Raw genomic sequence first — 23,169 nt, 5'->3', positions numbered from 1 at the left:
CACTGGCATTACCTGTGCAGGGTTTCAACCTCTCAGGTGAGACATCAACCAGAAGTATCTCTCCTATGTCCAGCTCTGGTATCCCACATGTCGTGTAACCGAGAACCTCTCTGTAGTACTGCTAAAATTGAGAGACAACCCCAACATGGAAACTTTCACCCCATTAATGTGTCAGCTGGAGTTCTCTTACCTGGCTAACAGACACCTTACTATGCTTAAGTGCCTGCCTTCTGGGTAACTACACCATATTAACTTAGTTATGCAATACATGTCACACATTAACAACATTTCCTTCTTTCAATTTCTCTCCCCCAAAAAAACATAATTTCCATTTCTTGTTCCCAACCCATTGCACATGTATTCTTGGTACATTTGCATTCATAAATGCAGGCAAAATGTTCCACCAATCTTGCTGCTGGGCACAGTCTTTCAGATGCAGCATTAGCACTTCTTCTAAACTTCATAATGCCTTGGTGTAGTTTTAGGGTAGTGCGATTTCCTTTGCATATTATTATTTTTAGCCACCAAACAATACCTTGCAATTTTTTACACAAAAAGTATTTGAGAGCTGGTCTCCCTGCATAGGCCCTTCTTTCTCTTAGCATATGGCAATGGAGACTCGCATTGCTGCATAACATTACTATGATTGGAATCAACAGACTTTACACTTTTATTGTCTGAGGAGTCACTAGCAATGGACTCATCAAAAGTCTCCACTGTCATGTTACTGTTCTTGAAAAACTCAGGTGCGTTTTCCACTTTAACTCCTAAATCAATTTCAAAAGCAGCTACGGCAATTTTGTTTAAATACTCATCCTCCATATTACCAATCCTGATTCCAACCAAAACAACATCCCTTGCAACCACAATAGCATTTGGCTTCCCTAAATGTTGTTCTAGAGCCTCTATCTTTGCTAAGCACTTCTGCCTGTGCACCCTGTATTTCCTTCCTTTGCAGTATTCGAATACACTCATTCTATGCATTTCTTTGATTCAAAGAGGCAGTACAACTTTCTCTTAGTTTACATGTTTAGTCCAATTCATCAATTTTCTTTTCCAATACATACTTCAGTCACCAATTGCTCAATGTGATCGCAAACATTTACATCTGCCTTTGCAGCCATTAATAATATATTCATACTTACACTTTCTATCTGCTCTATTATGTTCTGTCTTCATACCATTGTATATTATTTTTTTTAACCACTTGCTTACTGGGCACTTAAACCCCCCTCAGTCCCAGACCAATTTTCAGCTTTCAGCGCTGATGCACTTTGAATGACAATTGCGCAGGCATACAACACTGTACCCAAATGACATTTTTATCATTTTTTTCCCACAAATAGAGCTTTCTTTTGGTGGTATTTAGTTACAGCTGGGAGTTTTATTTTTTGCTAAACAAAAAAAGATGCAAAAAAAAAAAAAAATCATGTTTTAATAGTTTGTTATAAAATTTTGCAAACGGGTCATTTTTCTCCTTCATTGAAGTGCGCTGATTAGGCGGCACTGATAGGCTGCACTGGTGGGCACTGATGGGCTGCATTGGTGGGCACTGATAGGCTACATTGGTGGGCACTGATAGGCTGCACTGGTGGGCACTGATAGGCATAGTTAAGGCGGCACTAATAGGCACAGATAAGGCGGCACCGATGGGCACAGATAAGGCGGCACTGATGGGCAAAGATGGGCACAGATAAGATGGCACGGATGGGTGGCATGGATGGGCACTGATAGGTACCACTGATAGATGGGACTGATGGGCACTGATAGGTGGCTCTCATAGGTGGCACTGCTGGGCACTGATGGGCGGCACTGCTGGGCACTGGTAGATGACACTGATGGGCACGGATATGTGGCACTGGGGTGCAGCACCTTTGAGGCAGATTGTGGGCACTGCTGGGTGGCACTGTGGGCACTGCTGGGTGGCACTGTGGGCACTGCTGAGTGGCACTGACGGGGGGCACTTACTTTTAATAAGTATGGCACTGCAGGGGGCAGGTGGGCACTGGCAGGGGGCAGGTGGGCGCTAGCAGGGCTGGCCGTGATCGGGACTGATGTCCCGATCACGGCCGCCGGTGATCGACTTTTTTTTTTTCTCCTCGCGCTGTCAGCGCGAGGAGGAATAATAGCCGATTACCGGCTCCGTTATATCACATGATCAGCTGTCATTGGCTGACAGCTGATCACGTGATAAGGGGTCGGGATCGACCCCTTGCACGGATCGGTGATCAGGCGAGTCTCATGGACTCGCTGATCACAGAGCGCGCCGCGCGCGTCCCTCAGGGGGCGCGCAGGCCGCTCGTACACGGGACTACGTCTATTGACGTCGTCCCGGAAAAGGAGATCCGCGCTGTAGCCGTCATTTGGCTATAGCGCGGATCTCAAGTGGTTAAGCAATGTCTTTCATTCTCAGCAACATGCATATCACATTCACCATTCTGACTTTCTTCTTGCCTTTCTTTGATGACGGTTTGTTTTATATCATCGTGAACATCGTTGTCTCAATAAATTGTTAAATTGGAGGGTCAAAGCTGCCGAAAAGTTGAAATTAGCAGAAGCATGCTTTTTAAGGAACATTCCAATGACGTGTTAACTGTGTTCACACTGAAGGTTGTCTAACCAGTTTTTACTACAGTTAGGCCGCGTACACACGCGCGGACTGTTCGCCCAACTTTGTCCGTCCAACAGTTTCGGCAAACAGTCCGCTCAAACTTAGCATGGACGGACATGGCCACACACGACGGACGAACAGTTTGCTGAAACCGTGCGCGATGACGTGAATGGCACGTACGACGGGACGAAAAATACGACGTCCTATACACTGCATTATAGCTTTCGGCGTGAAAATCCTTTCTGAGCATGCGCGCAACTTTGTTTGACGAACAAGCCTACACACGAGCGGACTGTTTGCTGAAACAAGGTTTCAGCGGACAGTTTTACGGAATTTCCGAAAAACCTTGTCCGTCCAACTGTCCGCTGAAACTGTCCGCTGAAAGCCCACACACGAGCGGACTGTCCGCCCAAACACTGTTCAGCGGACAAAGTTGGACGAACAGTCCGCCCGTGTGTACGCGGCCTTAGACACAAGAGACAGAGAGACAGCTGTTCAAAAGCTAATATGGACTTGTAGTCCACCACAAGGAGACACACACTGTTAATCAATGCCTTACTGTCTCCTTATTACCACTGATTTTAGCCCTCAGATTGTAGTCTTCATTAATCTTCTATTAGAGGAAAAACTATTTTACTTTAAAATATACATAACATATAATCTATATTTCTCCCACTTTCTCCTCGAACATGCATGGTTTATCCTATAAATCTGCAGGTACATCAGTTAACCAAGGGTGATAAGCCCCTCACTCGTTGGCACACTTTACCAGCTACACAGGCCTAAAACTATTTGCATTAAACGTTAACACATACATATATACCAGCCAAAATTCTCACCAGCTCTGCACTTTCGCTCACTTTTTTTTATTATTATTAAACTTGCATATATATATATATGTCACATTAATCCACAAAATATCAAAACAAAAAATAGGAAAACAAATAAACCTGGCACCTCTCGGACTAAAGTAACTTAACATATACTAAACAAAACATCATAGAGACATAGATATATTTTACTCAGCAAGTTGTTCAACGCTAATTTCAAACTTTAAACCATGGCAGCTTCCTCTGTACAGCATCAAGTTATATTTCTATTGCGCACTAATTTGGTCTCGTCTACATCTCACTCCTCTACTTCTACTATTTGCCCCATCTAACTCTTCTACCTCACTCCTCTCCACTAGGTAAACCATCATATAGTTGATTACTAGGGTCTATCCAACATGACCATATTTTACCAAACCTTTGGGGTGTACCTCTATGTTTATATGTTAATTTTTCTCTTTTGAGTGTGTAATTAAGTTTCTCAACCCATTGTTTATGGGTTGGAGGATCAGCAGATGACCATTTTTGTAAAATAACTTTACGCGCTAAATAAAGAGATCTTATCCACATAGTGTGCTTGTCTACTGGCAACGTCCCATCGGGAATTATTCCCAGTAGTGCAAGTTTAGGTGTTCCTGTTATCTCAGTGAAGCACAATAAATTTAGGGTTACAAATATTTTTTCCCAGTAACGATGAAGCTTTGGACATCGCCAAAGCATGTGAATAAGAGAACCATTAAATAGTGAGCATTGCGGGGATAATGGTGTTGTGTATTTTCCCCAAGTATAGAGTTTTTGTGGGGTGTAATGGGCCCTATGTATAATAAAAAGCTGAGATGGCCTTTGGGAGGGTGAGAGGGATGTCCTGGGAAGTGTTTCCAGGGCACATGTCCATTCCTCCTCCTCTAGATCCTCTGTCTCTTTTCCACCTTACAAAACTATTTTCATGTTTTTCCGTGTTCTCTGATTGTAAATTTGAATAAAGATCACCTATTAATCCTTATTTCATGCAAGAAACTGAAGTCACCTTTGTTAATATTTTTGAATATTTATACAGTAATTGAATTTTCGAGTTCTGAATCTGTAAAGCATGGCGTATTTGAAGATATTGGTAGAAGTTTTTGTTCATTAATTGATAGCAGTCTTTTAATATATCAAAAGGAAGTAAAACATTCCCTGCATATAACTGATACAGAAATATACCCGCTTTTTTCCACTCCGAAAATTCCAAACGTTTATTCATTTCATAAAGGTAGTTGTCCCAAATAGGCATATGTTTCGTATAGCTCTTATGTTGAGTGATAGTTTGGACTGCTCCCCATATCCTATGAATCAAATAAAAAGTAGGGGATTTTCTTTTATTGTAAAAGTGGTGAGCTACTATTGGTTGAACAAAAGGGTGTTTTTTAAATTGTGATATTATTATCTTCTGTTCAGGGTCCTGCATATCCAGTATCTCCCAGCCATGCCAGTGTTGTAATGTGATGCGATAAAATATAATCTTGGATTAGGTATCGTGACCTCCCCCTTATCTATGGGCTGTTGTAATGTTAAAATTACCACTCCCAAATATTTAAATTATGTAACCAGGGCTATCCGATGAACCTGGCGTGAGTGCTCAAAACGCACAGGGTCCAAGAGCAACAGTTAATATTAAATCCTGAAAAGGATCCTTATAATTCTATTAAGGACATGACTGCGGACAGGGATGGACCTGTATCCCCCAGAAACGCTAAGGTGTCATCCGCATAAAGTGCTATCTTATCTTCACCTGTAGGTCTACGAAATCCAACAGTATTTGTGGAGGAACGGATAGCCTCAGCCAATTGCTCAATGGCCAGAGCAAAGAGAAGCGGGGATAAAGAACATCCCTGCCTTGTCCCTTTGGTCAAAGGGAAAGAGGCCAAAACGCATCCGTTCACCTATACCCTTGCACTTGGGGAGTCATACAAAAGTTGTATCCATTTGATAAATCTGGGACCAAACCCATATAGTTTGACAATTCAACAAAAAGACCCACTCTTTACTGTTGAATGCTTTAGCAGCATCAAGTGACAGTATAGCTCTGTTTCCCATATTATCTGTTGGGAGTTGTAGATTTAAAAATAGACAATGGATATTGTTTTTATTGTTATATCTAATGGTGTGCTCTGGTCAACTTTCTAATTCAATGTCTGCACACAGACTATAAGCCTACAATATCTGTGGCTACTATAACAATAGGTATCAAGCTTTGTTAATCACTGTGCAAATATGTAATGTAATGTGCAACAGATCTGTAAACACATTTCAAGGTGCGAAAGTGCTGTGAAAAAAATGCAAAAATATGTGCAATCACTAATATCTGCTGGAGAAAAAAAAACCCACCACACTAACTGCCAAACTTCACATCCAATCAAATTGCAAATGTGCTTATTATCATTCATGCTAAACGGCATATAACTTCCAAAAAACACTAAATCCCATAGGTGTGCAAATAGAAAAAATAAAAAATATATATTATTCCTGTGAGAGCAGCTCTAATAATGTTCTATGTGTTGAATATTAATTAGTAGGGGTGCAACGAATCATCACCGATTCGCGATCTGAACGGTCACCCCGCTCGGATCGGCACATGCCGCGATCCGCGGAGCGCTACGCATTCTCGGCCTTAGCCTAGCTCCGAAGCGGCGGCCATCTTTCTACACCCAGGCTGTTTACACTGTGATTGCTTCGACAGAGCGATCACTTGTAAACAAACCGTCGTCGTGTCATGGCGCCGGTTCCTCTCTCCCCTCTCTGTACTAATCTGTACAGTGGAGGGGAGAGATCGGATGGAAGCTGCCATCCCTTCATACCCTGAAGTACCCAGCAATACGCTGCCATACCCTTCCTGCCAATACTCTGCCATACCCTGCCTGCCAATACTCTGCCATACCCTGCCTGCCAATACTCTGCCATACCCTGCCTGCCAATACTCTGCCATACCCTGCCTGCCAATACTCTGCCATACCCTGCCTGCCAATACTCTGCCATACCCTGCCTGCCAATACTCTGCCATACCCTGCCTGCCAATACTCTGCTATACCCTGCCTGCCATACCCTGCCTGCCAATACTCTGCCAGCCCATACCCTGCCAGCCCATACTCTGCCAGCCCATACCCAGCCGTGCTCAGCCAGGACCAGCCATGCTCAGCCACAGTGGGGGAGATTGTGGATATTACAGTGGGGACTATATGGTGGTGGAATTTTCACATGTTTTTGCAAATTAAATTATTATTTGCTGATCCGAAAAATGATCCGATCCGTGACGCTGATCCGAGGAACGGATCCGATCCGTGAGTTTTTTGATCCGTTGCACCCCTATTAATTAGTGACCACAAATCACATAAAAATGAATAAATAATATATCTGTAGAAAACACTATAGCAATGTGCTAAACCCAAGACAAAATTAATAGTCACAGATAGTGTATATAATAGTCACTTCATCCATATTTGTGTGCAGCTTCAAATTTAATTAGATCAAAAGGTCCCACTGATATCTCCAGATAGTGTTACTTGCGATCGTCTCATTCAGAGGAAAAAACTTTTCAAGCAACACTATTGGTCACGATCGTATTATCCCAGATCCGATATTGTTTGCTGTGGATCTGTTAGGGATAAAAACCGATGGGTCACAATGGATTAAATTCTAAATGCATTTTGATAATCTTATCGCCAATGCCTTTACCAGCAATTTGATATCCGTCGATAACGATATGGGGCGATATGAGTCAGGATTACTCGTATCCTCACCAGGTTTCAGCAAAGCAATGATTACTGCTTCAGTCATAGAGGGGGTTAATGAGCCCACCTCCATGGCATAATTAAAGACATCAAGCAACTTGGGTAACAAAATATCCCCATATTTTTTATACACTTCCCCTGGTTGGCCATCTGATCCTGGTGCTTTATTATTAGGTAAATTAGATATTGCTTCTCTTAGCTCATCCAATGTTAATGGGGCCTCCAAAGACACCCTTTCATCATTTGAAATACTTGGTAAATCAATAGTACCAAAGAATCTACTCAGGGACTCCTCCAGATAGGATGCCCTACTTCTATATAGTGACTGATAGAATTCCCTGAATACTGCGCTTTCGCTCACTGATGGAAATATTTCACAGAACTTTTGGGACCACTCAAGCAGGGCTTCAAAATTCATGAACCAGCATTAATCTTGTTCACAGTCGAGGAATACTTTCAATTCTGGGTCTCGTAGAGGATTTCTCAGCTTATAGGAGCTCAAGACAAAAAAAAATACATTAGGGTTTGGCTTCTGTGCAGAAATAAATTCCACACTCCTGCTTCTGGGTGCCAAATGAAATAAATATTTGTGGTGGTCATAGATTTCCACCCTATATTTATAAATATGTTTAACTTGTCTATTCCTATAATTAGCTAGAGTATCAAAGCTCTGTTATAGTTAAAGAGGGATTCCGCCCCCAAAAAAATATTAAAAGCCAGCAGCTATAAATACTACAGCTGCTGACTTTTAATAAATGGACACTCACCTGTCCCGGGTCCCAGCGATGCCGGCAGCCGAGGCCGATCGACCGCTCGGGCCTCGGCTGCTGCCGCCGCCATTCGAGGTGAGGGAATCAGGAAGTAAAGCGAATCGGCTTCACTTCCCGGTTCCCTACTGCGCATGTGCGAGCCGCGCCGCGCAATAGGAAATCTCCGCGCTGTCACTGGGACCCGTGTGTGTCCCAGCAGACAGCGCGGCAGGGCAGGAAATGGCGTAGACTCCCGCGGGAGTCTATGCCCGGAAGTGGGTGAAAATACCTGTCTTTGACAGGTATCTCCACCCCCCTCCCCCCTGAAAGGTGTCAATTGTGACACCGGGGGGGGGGGGGGTTCCGATCAGCGGAGGTTCCACTTTAGGGTGGAATCCCACTTTAATATATATACAATAATAATAAGGTTAGCTATTATAAACACACTGCTTATATAAACAAGGGTCTTATTTATTTCCCAAGAAAATAGGAATGCTAACATAAAACACTAAAGGAAAATACTACAGAGCATATAAAACAAAAAAATATAAAAGATACTTTACACAAAGTCCTCCTCTGTGTTCAATAGCTTTCAGCTGGGCTCAAAATGGCAAGAGAGCCATGAGGCAAGAGAGATATTTTCCATTTAGTGAGCACTTTTAAAATGCATTCAGACCCCAGCCATACACAATTGTAGTGTCAACTAGGGGCAACGTTCCTCCACGCATCACCACTATTTGATTTGGTTCATCTTCAGTGACAGCTGGCCTTTTGATGTTATGTAACAGGACATTTGATTTTGCATTTCTTCAGGGGGTTTTCCTCTACCCCCTATCAGGAGGCCTGCGATGAATTCCCATTCATGACTCCTTGTTAACAACACCCTGCTGGGTCAACTTGCAACTTCCAACATAGGCCACCTGGCTGTATCGACCAGGAAGTAAAACTCCAGAAATATGATATTAAACCATATTGCCTTCCAACAGGACACCATATGTAAGGTGGTTCTATTTTCTTGTACTCAAAATATGAATGTGATTGGCCTACTTTTATGTTATATTAGAAAGCAATCCGGACTTTAGCTGGAAGAAAATTTTAGCAACTAGCTAGATACCCTTGTATATCTTTGTAGTCTCCCTAGTTCAGGATTAATGTACATGTAGGTCTTTGATGGACTAGATAAAGATCCACTGTGCTAGTCCTTCGTAAAAGTTACCTGAGGTGCTAGCACAGAAAAATATGACCATTGTTTTTTGATTGCCTGTTACAGTGCTTCCCTCCAGGCAAAGTTCCAGATCCCTATGCTTTAAGCTATTTTCTGCTGCCCAAGTAACATATCTGTTGGAGCTCACTTGCTTCATTGAATTTTGGGTGCTGTGGTCTCCTTGGTGGAATTTATTGCAGGCAGCAGCATTCCTGGCCTGGGAGAGAGGGAAGAGGGAGCTGGCGTTTAAGCTGGGCACAGTACCACAAAAATGTTGGCGCATGTGGCCCATTTTCAGGGCTCGAGTCCTGCGGGAACGCGTGGGAACGGCGTCCCCGCACTTTTTTCACAGCAGGAACGCCGTTCCCTTTGCAGGACCAGAGCCGCCCGAGGCTCTAACACAGTCTGCTAGCTGCTTTGTCTTCACAGAGCTGACATCGGAAGAGCAGCACAGTGATGCACGGAGGGCAGGGGCTGGCTCAGTTAACTGATTGGTTAATAGAACTGCTCTGCATTCTATCAACCAATCAGTTAACTGGGGCAGGTCCCGCCCTCTGTCCATCCCTTTGCTGCACTTCCGATGTCATCTGCTGTGTCCTGTGTAAGGTAAGACAGGGAAGAGGGCACTGTTATGAAGGAGGGAGGGGGAAAAGTATCAGAAACAGAAAGGAATGAGGAGGGGTGATATAAAAGGGAGGCAGGGCAGGAATGTGAAGGGGGGTTCTACAAAGGGGGTGAGGACAGGAATGTAAAGGAGGTGCCATAAAGGGGCTGAGGACATGTTTACATTTTAAAACTAGCTACTTGGTCATCTTCTGTAATATGTCGCATTCGCAGTCTGATCATCTCCTGTAGTATGTCCCATTCACAGTCTGGTCATCTCCTGTAGTCGCATTCGCAGTCTGATCATCTCCTGTAGTCGCATTCGCAGTCTGGTCATCTCCTGTAGTCGCATTCGCAGTCTGGTCATCTCCTGTAGTCTCATTCCCGGTCTGGTCATCTCCTGTACTATGTCGCAGTCTGGTCATCTCCTGTAGTCGCATTCGCAGTCTGATCATCTCCTGTAGTCGCATTCGCAGTCTGATCATCTCCTGTAGTCGCATTCGCAGTCTGGTCATCTCCTGTAGTCGCATTCGCACTCTGGTTATCTCCTGTAGTCGCATTCGCAGTCTGATCATCTCCTGTAGTCGCATTCGCAGTCTGATCATCTCCTGTAGTCGCATTCGCGGTCTGGTCATCTCCTGTAGTCGCATTCGCGGTCTGGTCATCTCCTGTAGTCTCATTCCCGGTCTGGTCATCTCCTGTACTATGTCGCATTCGCAGTCTGGTCATCTCCTGTAGTCGCATTCGCAGTCTGGTCATCTCCTGTAGTCGCATTCGCAGTCTGGTCATCTCCTGTAGTCGCATTCGCAGTCTGGTCATCTCCTGTAGTTACATTCGCAGTCTAGTCATCTCCTGTACTATGTCGCATTCGCAGTCTGGTCATCTCCTGTAGTCGCATTCGCACTCTGGTTATCTCCTGTAGTCGCATTCGCAGTCTGATCATCTCCTGTAGTCGCATTCGCAGTCTGGTCATCTCCTGTAGTCGCATTCGCGGTCTGGTCATCTCCTGTAGTCTCATTCCCGGTCTGGTCATCTCCTGTACTATGTAGCATTCGCAGTCTGGTCATCTCCTGTAGTCGCATTCGCAGTCTGGTCATCTCCTGTAGTCGCATTCGCAGTCTGGTCATCTCCTGTAGTTACATTCGCAGTCTAGTCATCTCCTGTACTATGTCGCATTCGCAGTCTGGTCATCTCCTGTAGTCACATTCGCAGTCTGGTCATCTCTTGTAGCATGTCGCATTTGCAGTCACTGTATTTTATGTGAAATATATATATGCATATGAGCGTATCTTTTTTTTTTTTGGTAGGGGAGTGGATCTTGGGTGGGAGTTCCCACACTTTTTTCCCCAGGACTTGACCCCTGCCCATTTTGTTCTAACACTTTGCTTTATAAATGACACATTGCAGCTGCAATTTTGCTGTATCCTGCCGATTTTACATTGCCTGTGGTAGTGGCCACAATTTCTGGATAAGTGCATTCTGCCATTCTGACTGGTGACTGTTTTGTGCTGCTGCAGGAAGTGAGCAAAGCTAGTGTATATGCGGCTAGAGACTTTTCCTAAGTTGCACGTGGACTTTTGATTTTGCATGAATCCGCCTGCACTTTATTGCTCCTTATTACCAGGCACATAGTGCATCATGATTTGCTGTAGTAATCTGGACCACAGTCTAAACCACCTTGAGTACTGTAGGGTAGGCAGATGAATTGCACTTGTGGTGAAGTTCTTACCCCTGCAAGTTGGCCAGGTTAACATTCAGTGCCTCATTTTACAACATGTGTGTAAGCTCCACATTAATAACATGTCTGACACCAGCCTAAACAGAAATACCACAGAAGTGGTCCTCAGCTGACTCGTGTATTTGACTATTCCAATGTAATCTTCCTGAAAGCCCAAGATTCTGAGCCTTTTCCCAAGAGACAGAATTTGTTTCTGCCGTTATTATTGTGGTCTGTGAGCATATTAATGCAATGTAAATTCCAAAAGTAAACCTTTTTTATTTTATTGAAACTTACCAGTTCTTAGATGTGACGGCTGATTTTTTTTATTTTTTTTTTTTTTTTTACTTTTTCTTTTCTTTTCACCTGGTGGTCCTGCAATTAAGTCTGTTTTTCAACTGATCAAGCTGTCCTGCAGATGTAGCAGTTAGAGAGTTGAAAGTTTAGCTTCAGTTTGTTAGCGTATCTCCTCCAGACTGACAGTACTTATGTCCATAGTTGTCTCTATTGCTGTAGGTACCTTAATACAGGATTTGTGTTGCTGGCCAAATCAGGTGAAAACAGAAGAGGTAAAAAGCATAAAAAGAAAGCTAATACAGTTACCACATATTAACGTATTACATTTTATGGTTTTGGGGTTAAACCTGCTTTAACTCCTTCCCACATAGTCCCAGCATCTCTTTAACAAGATCTTTATGCCCAGGGGGTGTGAACGATTGGCTGCTCATGGAGCCACTGAGATCAGCTGTCATAGTGACCACATGGTTAGCCTGGGTGCTGTCTAGGCTATTGTGCAGGGAGTGCATTTTTGGCACACCTTTTTTGCTACCACATGTGCGTTACGTTTGCAACAAGATGTTACATTGAAACCTAAGTGTAGAAAAAAAATTCCAGCTGACTTTCACAATATTCTTTAAAATGCATATTGACTAGCTTAGTGTACACTCTCTCAGCACACCTTTGTCCTAGAATAAACAAAGCCCTCTGGCCAATCAAGAGGACCCTGTGAAGATGTTGGAGAGGGAGCGAAGGGAAGTACTTTTGTACATGTGTTCTTTATTAATTCCACTCATGCTTCTGAGTGCACCTTACTAGAAAAAATATTTACAACCCCAATCTAGTGACCTTCATTGTGCGGCTGCACGGCCTATCTTCTGCATATAAAAACTGAAAAGGTACCCCCCCGGTACTGAGAGACTTTATGGGCAAACATATAAATGAACAGTAGGTTTTTATAAAATGTACAAAATGTATTAATACATTAAAAACATTGGTGCACACATCACCATAATCGTATATAAGACAATGGAGTGTACCAGAGCTTGTGTAGCGCTAACAAATAGCGGAATGATGTCTTCTTGTTAACCATGGGCTGAGATATAAAAGATATAATAGAATATTTACAAAAATGAGGGGTTTACTCACTTTTGTGAGATACTACTGTATATGTACATGTGTGTGGGTAGTGTACTCTATATTTATTTTATTTATTTCAGGTACTTATATAGCGTCATCAATTTATGCAGCGCTTTACATATACATCATACATTCACATCAGCCTCTACCCTCAAGGATCTTACAACCTAAGGTCCTTAACACACGTTCATACTTATACTAGGGCCAATTTAGACAGAATCTGATTAACCTACCAGCATGTCTTTAGAGTGTGGGGGTAAACTGGAGTACCTGGAGGAAGCCTACGCAGGCACAGGAACATGCAAACTGCAGGCGCATGGTGTTGTGGTTGGGATTTGAACTAGCAACCCTTTTTACTGCTAGGTGAAAGTGCTAACCACTACATCAGTGTGCTGCTGTTGTTCTGTGCTTTTAAAACCGTGTTAATTACAGGATTACCATAATCAGAGTGGAGCTCCAATACAATATACTGTACAGAGTTTGGTCCCAAGTAGCATGATATGTGTTGCATTAGCGTAAATTGTATCTCTTTAAAGAGGAAGTAAACCATGATGGGGTTACTTCCTCTTTGTCTCCCTGCAAAGGTGAGGCATAATGGACTACTATGCATCGTATAGTAGCCCATTATGTGTCACTTAACTGACACAGGAGCCAGCGATGTCACCGCTGTCTCCGCTGTCTCCTGTAGTCCGGAGCGTCCATCTTCTTCTGGGTATCGCTGTTCCGGCCACTCACATCGCCGGAGCAGCGATGACGTCACTCCCACGCATGCGCACGGGAGCCGCCACATTTTGTCTGTCGGATCTTGTCCGAAACTGTTGCATACACACGGTCAGACAAAGTTGGCGAAAAAATCCGATCTTTCAGAACGTGATGACGTAATTTCGTTACGATGGGACTACATTCAGGCTAGTAGCCAATAGCTTTGATGTAGGAATTTGATCTGAGCATTCGTGGCACTTGGTCCAATCAAAATTCTCTACACATGATCGGAGTATGTCCGATCGGCCCAGTTGGTCGGGAAATATTTCCAACATGTTGGAAAATTGGGTCCGACGGATATTCCGAAGGAATCAGTCCGATGCATACCACACACAGTCAGATTATCCGACGACACGGTCCGATAGGACACATTCCGACGGGACACATTCTGACGGATTCTCCGACCGTGTGTACAAGGGCTTAGGGTTTACAACCACTTTAATGTACAAGGAAAAGGAGAGACTGTGAGAATGTGAAAAACGGTAACGTTTATGCACATACGTTTTTAGTGTTATACATGTAGTGTAATTTTTCTGATTTTGGCTGGACTTTATTAATAAAAATTATTTTATTTTAGGGATCCAGCATCGAGAACAAACAAGACTGGATAAAACATATAAGAGAAGTTATACAAGACCGAACTATTCATTTAAGAGGTGCTTTAAAAGAGCCAATTCATATACCGAAAGCAGTATCGACTAAACAAAAGGCTGTCAAACGGTAAGAAAGTTTATATGCCACTTAAGAAACCAGACTTTATCAACCTTTTGGCTTTATTTAATTTCGGTCATGATTTTTGGGGCTTATATATATACCAAGAGTAATTTTACACAGGATAGGAATGTAGTAAGCATGTGGAGCTTAATCTTGTCAAAATTAGTTTTGCGTGTCAGGGTGTCCCACCCACTTTTTTTTTTTTTTTTAAATGTGTGTTTATTAAAAACATTTTTGCAAGACATAAAGAAAAAAAAATATGTTACAAACAGTCATTATTGTTATAATCACAGCATAGGAATCATCCTTAAGTAGGCTTCATATTACAAAAGGAAAAGAAAAGCACATAAAGATAACAATAAGGGGAAGGGGGGGAGGTACACCACGGGTCTGGATACAGTAACTGCATAGTGATAGAACATGCAATGGAAGTAGGTGATAAAAATACTGTAGCGTAACCGCAGTAAAAAGCCCTAGGAGCATCTGGCAATGTAACCGGATATGGATTCTGGGTTAAATGAGGAGTTGTCGCAGGAATCCCATATCTTGGAGAACTGGGGCAAGGAGTCTTGGACCACTGCCGTCATATGCTCCATCCTGCGTATCTGCGCAATGGTTGAGACTAATTGGTTTTGAGGAGCAGGAGACAGCCAGTGGGTAGGTATTACTCTCTTGGCAGCTAAAAGAATAAATGCCATCAGTTTCTTGGCATGTTTAGGTATACCCAGGACCGGGAGGCCCAATAAGTAGTGTGCTGGGTTCAACGGAATATCCATCTCCAACACTGATTGGAGCAGGGATTGAACCGAGGTCCAGAAAGGTATAATTAATGGACAACCCCAAAAGATATGGTTATGCGTACCCACATCGCGCAAACACCTCCAGCATAATCGGGATAGTGAAGGTACATGTTTATGCAAAACTTCAGGGGCTTTGTACCAAAACATCAAAACCTTGTAGGCTGTCTCTCTCTGCTCCATGCACATAGAGGCTTTAGAAATGAAAGTCCAGATCTCCTACCATTGAGGAAGAGATAAATGAGTGGGTAAAGTTTTGGCCCACCTCCGCATGTAGAGATGAGATTCTAATGTGGGTGTGATGAGTCATGGAGGATCTTGTATATAGAGGATATGAGACCTTTCTGGTAAGGGCCGTGGGTACACAAAACCTCAAAGGTATTAGGTTTTCCCAAGGCCATGGCAGGAGATATGGAGTGAAAGTAGTGTTTAAATTGGAGGTAAGTAAAAAAAAAAAAAACTGTTTTGGTATATCAAATTCGTTTTGGAGATCTGGAAAGCATAGTAGCTTTGCGGGTCACCTGATGGACTAAGTGGCGGAGTTGAAAAATGTCTGCTTGAGACCATGGAAACATATTCACAGAAGAAAGGCTGTTTGCCATGTCAGAGTTGAAAATAACATTCAAAAGGGGCGAGCATGGAGAAGAGACAGAGAACCTCTTGTGACATTTTTTTTCCAAATGGATAGGGTAAATAACATTGGTCCTAGGATTATGCGTTTAAGTTGTGCCATGGAAGAGGATAAGTCAGACCACAGCATGGAACAAGGATGAACGGGGCTGGTAACACTCATCTCCAGCTCCGACCATCTACTTGCTGCAAGGCATGATTACCAGGATATGGTCGCTGAGAGGTGGGCAGCATAATAATACTTTACAATATCTGGTGCTCCTAGGCCTCCGTGGGAGCGTGGGGCGAAGACTACTGTGTGAGCAATTCTATGTGATTTTTTTCCCCATATGAATTTAGTAAAGGCCCGTTGAAGTTGTGGCGTAGGGAGAGCAATTGGCAAGGTTTTAAAAAGATATAAGAATTTTGAGAGAATAGCCATTTTGAGGACGTTTATCCTACCCAGGAGATACAAAGGACAGTCCATCCATTTATGGAGTAAGCTGTGCGTTTCCGAGATTAGGGAGAGAAAGTTAGCTTGATATAAGGAGTGATAAGACGCTGTTAAATGAATGCCAAGATATTTGAGAGACACAGGGCACCAATGATAGGGGAAGTTGTTTTGTAGGGAAGCAAGAAGCGTAGGAGTGATATGAATAGGGAGAGCTTCTGTCTTGGTTGTATTGACTTTATAACCCGAGAGTTTGCCGAATGTTTCTAATATGGCGTGGAGGTTGGGGAGCGAAATGTGTGGTTTCGTTCGAGTGAGAAGTATGTCGTCTGCGAAAAGAGACCATTTGTATTCCTTCCGTCTCAGGAAGACCCCGCTTACATCCGCGTTCTCACGGATGACTTCAGCTAGGGGTTCAAGGCATAATATAAATAACAAGGGGGAGAGTGGACACCCCTGTCTAGTGCTATTGCTATGGGTGAACAGTGGAGATATAAAAGATGCTAGTTGAACTTGTGATGTGGGACGAGAATACAAGGCTCGGAGGACCGATATGAAGGAGCCTGAAAAACCGAAACGCGTAAGTGTTGCAAACATGTAGGGCCAGCCGAGTCAATCAAATGCTTTTTGCGTGTCTAAGCCGAGGATAAGGGCGGAACAGGATGTTTTGTCGAGCAGATTTCTTAAGTCAATGGTGCGTCTGGTGCTGTCGCCTGCCTGTCTACCTAGAACAAAGCCCACCTGGTCACTATGAACGAGTGTAGGAATCAGAGGAGAGTCTGTTGGCTAAGATTTTATTAAAGATCTTATAATCTGAATTGAGTAGGGCTATGGGTCTGTAGTTGTCCGGCGAAGATGGGGATTTGCCAGGTTTCGGGAGGACTGTGATATGGCCTTGCAAAAACTGAGGGTGAGGGATAGTACCTTTCTGTAAGGATGAAAAAAGGTTTAGCAAATATGGAGGGAGGAAGGTTTTATAATAGAGATAAGGTAAACCAGGGCCTGGGGATTTATGTGGGGACGATTCTTTCACTACTGCCGCTAGCTCTTCTGGTGTAACAGCAGCGTTGAGGGTTTCTACTTGAGGCGATGACAGTTTGGGCAACTTTAAAGAGGCGCAAAAAGAGTCAAATTCTTCTTGAGAGAATATATGTTTGGGATCTGAGGCTAGACAGTTGTACAGTTTATTATAAAATGTTCCAAAAACTTTGGACATTGTTAGTGGGCAATGGGTCGGGGTTCCATCGACCTGGAGGAGGAACTCAGGATAAGAGTGGAATGGGCGAAGTTTGAGCTTGTTCACCAGCATTCTATGGGACTTGTTAGCAAATTCATAACATTTCTGTTTTGCCCAGAGTAGGGCCTTAAAGCATTTTTGCATATCAAGGGACTTTAACCGTTCGCGTAAGGAGGTAACTGTGCGTAGACGTGTCACCGTAGGGGAGGCCAGAAGCAAAATTTCCGCTTTTCGTAATTGTGAGAGAATGTCTAGTCTCTGAGCTGCCGAGTCCCGCTTCAAGCGGGAGCCGGCTGAGATACACAGGCCTCTAAAGAAAGCCTTGTGAGTCTCCCAAAGGTTGGACACGTCCGTCACAGAGCCTTCGTTTAATTGGAAGAATTTGGTTAAATTTTGAGATAATTCGGCTTCAATGACGGGATTCCGTAGGAGGAAGTCATTAAGTCTCCAGTGGCAGGTTCTAGGTGTGGAGGAGGAAAGTGCAAGATCAAGTTGGACAGAGGCATGGTCTGACCACGTTATGGGATTCAATTCTGAAGCTACCGCCAATGTCATTAAGGGGGCTGTTATAAGGAGGTAATCTAGTCTGGAGTAGATCTTGTGTGAGGGGGAGAAGAAAGAAAATTGCCTCTGGGTAGGGTGTTTAATTCTCAAGATATCTAATAAGTTGTGAGATCTAATGAGTCTGTGGAATGCGGTGTATTGACGTTCTATTTTAGTTGAGGGGGTGGAAGAAAATGGCGTTTGTCTGTCCCTTCTGGGGGACATGGTCATGTTAAAATCACCCCCAATAATCATAAAGGGCTGGGCGTACTTGCCCAGGTTCCCAAGTACTTCAGTGAGAAATTGGATTTGACCCGAGTTGGGAGCGTAGACATTGATCAAAGTAAGAGAGAGGGAGACATGGTCGCAGTCCAGGAGAATGTATCTACCCCGGGGGATCGATAAATTAGGATTTTATCCTCAACGGGAAGGATTTCTTAATCAGAATTGCTATCCCTGCTGTGCCGGAAGGATCAGAAGCTATGAAGGAAATTAGAAAGTGTTTAGCAGCAAATTTAAGGGAACCCCCCCAGGCAGAAATGGGTCTCCTGGACTAGGGCCACTTCTACAGCTGAGGATTTGAACTCCTTCAAAGCTAACCAGCGCTTGTGGATAGAGTTCAAACCCTTAACATTGTAGGTAAGGACCCCTAAAGCCATTGTTATGGAGTGGCATTAGCTCAAGTTAACCATAAAAAACAATTACTGGCCATAAATACCCGTGCAAACCAGATAAGCAAAGAGTTCCATGGTGTATCCTGTGGAGGGAAAGCATGTAATGGCATACAACATCAACAATGAGACAAGAGGATGTAGAAAAATGTGAACAAGGCAAGCCAAAAATGGAAAATAGGCCAAAAAAAGGCCTATAAAAAAGAAAAAGAAACAAACTGAAGAAAAGTGGCCTGGGGGTAAAAACCACCCAGGAGTCCACAGCCCTGGCCGATGAACAAAAGGAGGCACACAAGGGGTTCCAGCTCATCTGGAATGACCCCCGCCACCTTCCGGTAGTATTTGAAGGTAGCAAAAAAGTTATACTATAGTCCAAAAAAATTATGATAACCCATCCCCAAATTAGGGGAAACATGGTGACATAAGGGCCAAAGCCGGATCTAGCCAGGTGTAGGGGCTGGGTTCCCCTCAAGGTGGGAGTCTGGGGAATGGACTTCGTTGGGGGGTGGAGAAGGATTTCTGCGACTTCTGACAAGCAGGAGTCCAAATCTGGCCTGGAATGGACGTGGGTTTAGGTGTCGTCGGAAGCAGTGTGGGGTCCTCATCTGGTAGCGGCGGGAGGCAAAGGTTGCGGATGAATGTTTCACTTTCCTGTAGATCCCTCATGGAATATCGGATCCCATCTTTTATGGTCGACAGGTGGAAGGAAAAACCCCAGCGGTATAGGAATTGGTGATTCTGCAGGTGCATGGTCACAGGGCGGAAGCTGCGACGTTTACCAAGGGTAATTGGAGAGAAGTTACTGAAGATCTGTATCTTAGCCCCCTTGAATTACAGCCGAGATTTATTGCAGGTGGCCACGATCAAGGCTTCTTTGCTATCGTAGTAATGGAAACGTACTATGATGTCCCTGGGGTTAGCTCCTGCAGGGGGCTTTGGAGCCAGAGATCTGTGAGCTCCATCTAATCTCCATTCTATGTCCAGGATCTGAGGGGCCACGACGTTAAAGAGGCTGAGTAGCTACGGTCTGATCTCCCCTTCGCCGATGGCTTCAGGAACACCTCTGATACGCAAATTTTGACGGCGTTCCCTGTTTTCCAAGTCCTCCTGTTGGGACTGAAGCTGGGAGATAGATTGTTTCAAACCAGCGTTGTCTTGCTCTAAAACATGCACGTATTGTATCAAATCATCAAATTTAGTTTCCAAGACATCAGTACGTTCACCTATTTGAGCAAGCTCCCCCCACAGTTCGTGTGCAAGTTTTCCCATCTCCTTAGAGACATTGCTGGTCAGATCCTGCAGGAGGGCCTGTAGTTTGTCGCCCAGTACATCTACCGTTACAGGAGCAGACATTATTTCTGAGGGGTTGTCCGGGGTCTGTGAGGTGTCTTGTACCGTTGCTTGGGAGGCCACCTGTGTGGACCCGAAGACAGGGATGGGGATGCAGGTCTACTCAGGAATCGGTCTAGTGTCTGTGAGGGCCGCAGATCCGGGGACAGAGACTGAGTAGGGTGCTTTGGCCCGTATTTCACCATGAGGTGCTGGGACTAGGTATTACATACGTTGCCCCCATTGCGAAAGTGGTTGTTATGCGTTGTGGAGGGGCATAGGAAGGCGGCAAGGGTCAACGTAGAATGGTTACATGGTGTCCATCTTAGGGGACCCGATGCGTGGCCCCAGTGGTGGTAGCTGCAACATGTGGATCACAAGACAACGGGGGAGGGCGGCGGGGGGTGGTGGAGAGTAGGCAGCAGTGTGGGAGGACTCTGGGGGCAAGAGCACTGTCAGGTAGGGAGACTTGGTAAGCCGGCAGGGGGAGAGCAAAGGAAGGCCTTTGGGGATAGGAGGAACTTACAACAAACTCATCTGTTCACTCAACTTATTTGCACAAACAGATTTGAGTCTAGCCATCGAGACTAAATTTTCTGGATCTTTTTGGGGGGGATTTCCTGTGTTTTTATTTCAATTCCCCCCTTCGCAAATTAAAATGAATCGCATCAGACCATTGAGCAACTGTTGGTGGGGAGTATGATATCCATTTCCGCATTATAAGTTTACGGTCTATTTATATACATAGAGGTCTATTTATATACATAGACTGCAGCCACATCACATGCATTTTTGGATCTGAATGAATATGTATGGAGCATAGTATGTTTAAAGTATTGAATATATACTCCCAATAGCGATGCAGTTCAGGACAATGCCACATCAAGTGTATAAGTGTGCCCGTTTCAGTAGTACATCTTGGACAGTATGGTGTCGCTGCTTTACCCCAAATATGTAGTTTTGGAGGAGTATAGTGAGGCCTGTGAATAATCAATAACTGGGTCAAACACTGTAAGGAGCATAGGAAGACTCTGGTCGAATTCACCAGAACCTGCTCCCATTCCTCATCACTAATGGTCTCCAGATCCCTACGCCACTGCTCAAAACTGCTACCCTGTGTACTGGCGTTGTTATTTGTAAGGAGGAATATATGTCACCAATAAGTCCCTGTTTGAAACATCTTGTGGCTACTGCCATTGTTAAACTTGGGGGGGAGTTTATATTTTAATGGGAAAGTCGCTGCCCGACTCTGCAGAACATGCTGCACTTGCAAATACTGAAAAAAAAATGTTTATTAGATAGATGATATTTCTCTACCAAGCTGCTGTTAGCTGCACCGTTAGCTCCGCTGGAAGTTGAGAAAATCTGATTTGCTGTATAGGATCCTCTGAGTCTATAACATTCCAACCATATAAATGTTGGAGTTGTGATGCCAAGTAGTACAATCTCGCATTAGGAACAGCTAGACCACCCCCATCCTTTGGCAGCTGCAAAACTTCTAGTTTAATCCGAGTGTGTTTATATCTCCATATAAGATCTTTATAGAGGGTGTGCACCTGTCGAAAAAATCTCTGGGGCAACCATACAGGACAAGTAAATAAATCCCAATAAATCTGCAAAAATACAGAGGGCTTGTTAGCGACACTGTAGGCCGATTATGTCAAGCATAATATCTTCCATTGAAGGAAAAAGCTCTAACCAATAGGGGTTTACTTTCCATAAGGTGCGGGTCTGGGTGCAATGCAAAAATTTTTTGAGAACCAGTGGTGAATGATAAGTTAACCCCCTAGCTGCATAGGTTACTTCTGATATTATTGGTAACATTACAGAAGTGACTAATGCCAAATCTATTCTGGATAGTGTCTTGTGGGTACTGGAAAAACAAGAAAACACTTTATCATATGGATGCAACGTTCTCCAGACATCCATCAGGCCAATCTCCCTAACAAAGCCAGCAAAAGCGGTACATAGAGAAGTCCCCTGACCCTTAGCCATGCCATATTTATCTAAAGAAGGATTGAAATAATTAGTCTCCTACCAAAAACCAGGGAACATCAGATTTATGACAGATAAAATGCAAAAAATCTTTAAATGGGGATGAGATTGATATATGTGTGTGTGTGTGTAGATATAGATATAGAGATATATATATATATATATATATATATATATATATATATATATATATATATATATATATAAAAAAATTTTTTTTTTTTTTTTTTTTTTAGCATGTACATATGGTTTTCTATATAGAATACAATACAAAAAAAAAATAGCGACCTCTAGTGTGAGTTTGTACCTGCCTGGAAAAATCACCATAATTTGCAATCAATATAGACACACCTCTGGAATAAGTATTATAAGTAGATAGAGCTGAAACAACTAATCAATTAATCGACAACTAATCGATTATGAAATTAATCGATTACTATTTTCATAATCGATTAATCACCAGTAACATAATGGGGTTAAAAAAACTGAAATGAGCCCTTTATAGTACAAAAAGAGCAAATAATCGCTACTGTAAATATTACTTTCACTGTTTTACAGTAAAAAAAAAAAAATGAACCCCTTACAGTAGTGATTATCTGCTTTTTTTTCTACTATAAAGGGCTAATTTTAGTTTTTTAAACTCCATTATGTTAATAAACATCTTAGACCTGGTTCACATCTATGTGTTTATTGGTGCTTTTTGCAGAAATGCACTACAGTTCATTTACAGGTTTCCTATGGGACACGTTCACATCTGAAAGGGTCAGGAACTTAACGCAAAATGGTGCTTTATTGGTTCAATATACTTCAATGGAGAAGCTGCAGAAAAGCGTGTAATGCGTTTTTGCAGCAATTTGTGTTTTTTAATCTGCCCAAAAAAAAGGCAAAAATGCAAATTGCAGTAAAATCATGTGTGAAAAAATCAAAACGTACAGCAAAACGCACTGCAAAAAAACAGATCAAAAGCAAACTGCATAGGTGTGTACCGAGCCTTTTGCTGGCCACACAGATCAATTTTCAGGTGAGAATATTCAGACGAAAAATCTTTGTACATTCGCTGAATTTTGTTTGAAATTTTCACTTGTTTTTAACATTGTTTTTAAAATGAATGTAATTTCTGAAGGAAAACCACATACATTGTCTGGAAATTCTTTTGACTAAGAA

The 23,169-nt window shown here is 43.2% G+C and overlaps 1 protein-coding gene across 5 annotated transcripts in view; it reads left to right on the top strand.

Moving 5' to 3' along the window:
- TRIO (trio Rho guanine nucleotide exchange factor) overlaps window positions 1-23,169 on the top strand; it is a 751,422-nt gene that overhangs the window by 397,060 nt on the left and 331,193 nt on the right. For all 5 annotated transcript variants that reach the window (XR_013277581.1, XM_077491869.1, XM_077491868.1 and 2 more), the window contains exon 26: window positions 14,237-14,379. Coding sequence is in view for 4 of the 5 variants with exons in the window: in XM_077491869.1 (XP_077347995.1) it covers window positions 14,237-14,379 (143 nt within the window). In the remaining variant the exon portion in view is untranslated. The remainder of the gene's footprint in view (window positions 1-14,236; window positions 14,380-23,169) is intronic.

The sequence above is a fragment of the Lithobates pipiens genome, unplaced genomic scaffold (assembly GCF_037356315.1).
Source record: "Lithobates pipiens isolate NorthernLeopardFrog02 unplaced genomic scaffold, aLitPip1_a1.2 Scaffold_19, whole genome shotgun sequence".
NCBI classification, from domain to species: Eukaryota; Metazoa; Chordata; class Amphibia; order Anura; family Ranidae; genus Lithobates; species Lithobates pipiens.
The sequence above is the reverse complement of the archived record's forward strand: the minus strand, read 5'-3'. Positions and strand labels throughout refer to the sequence as shown.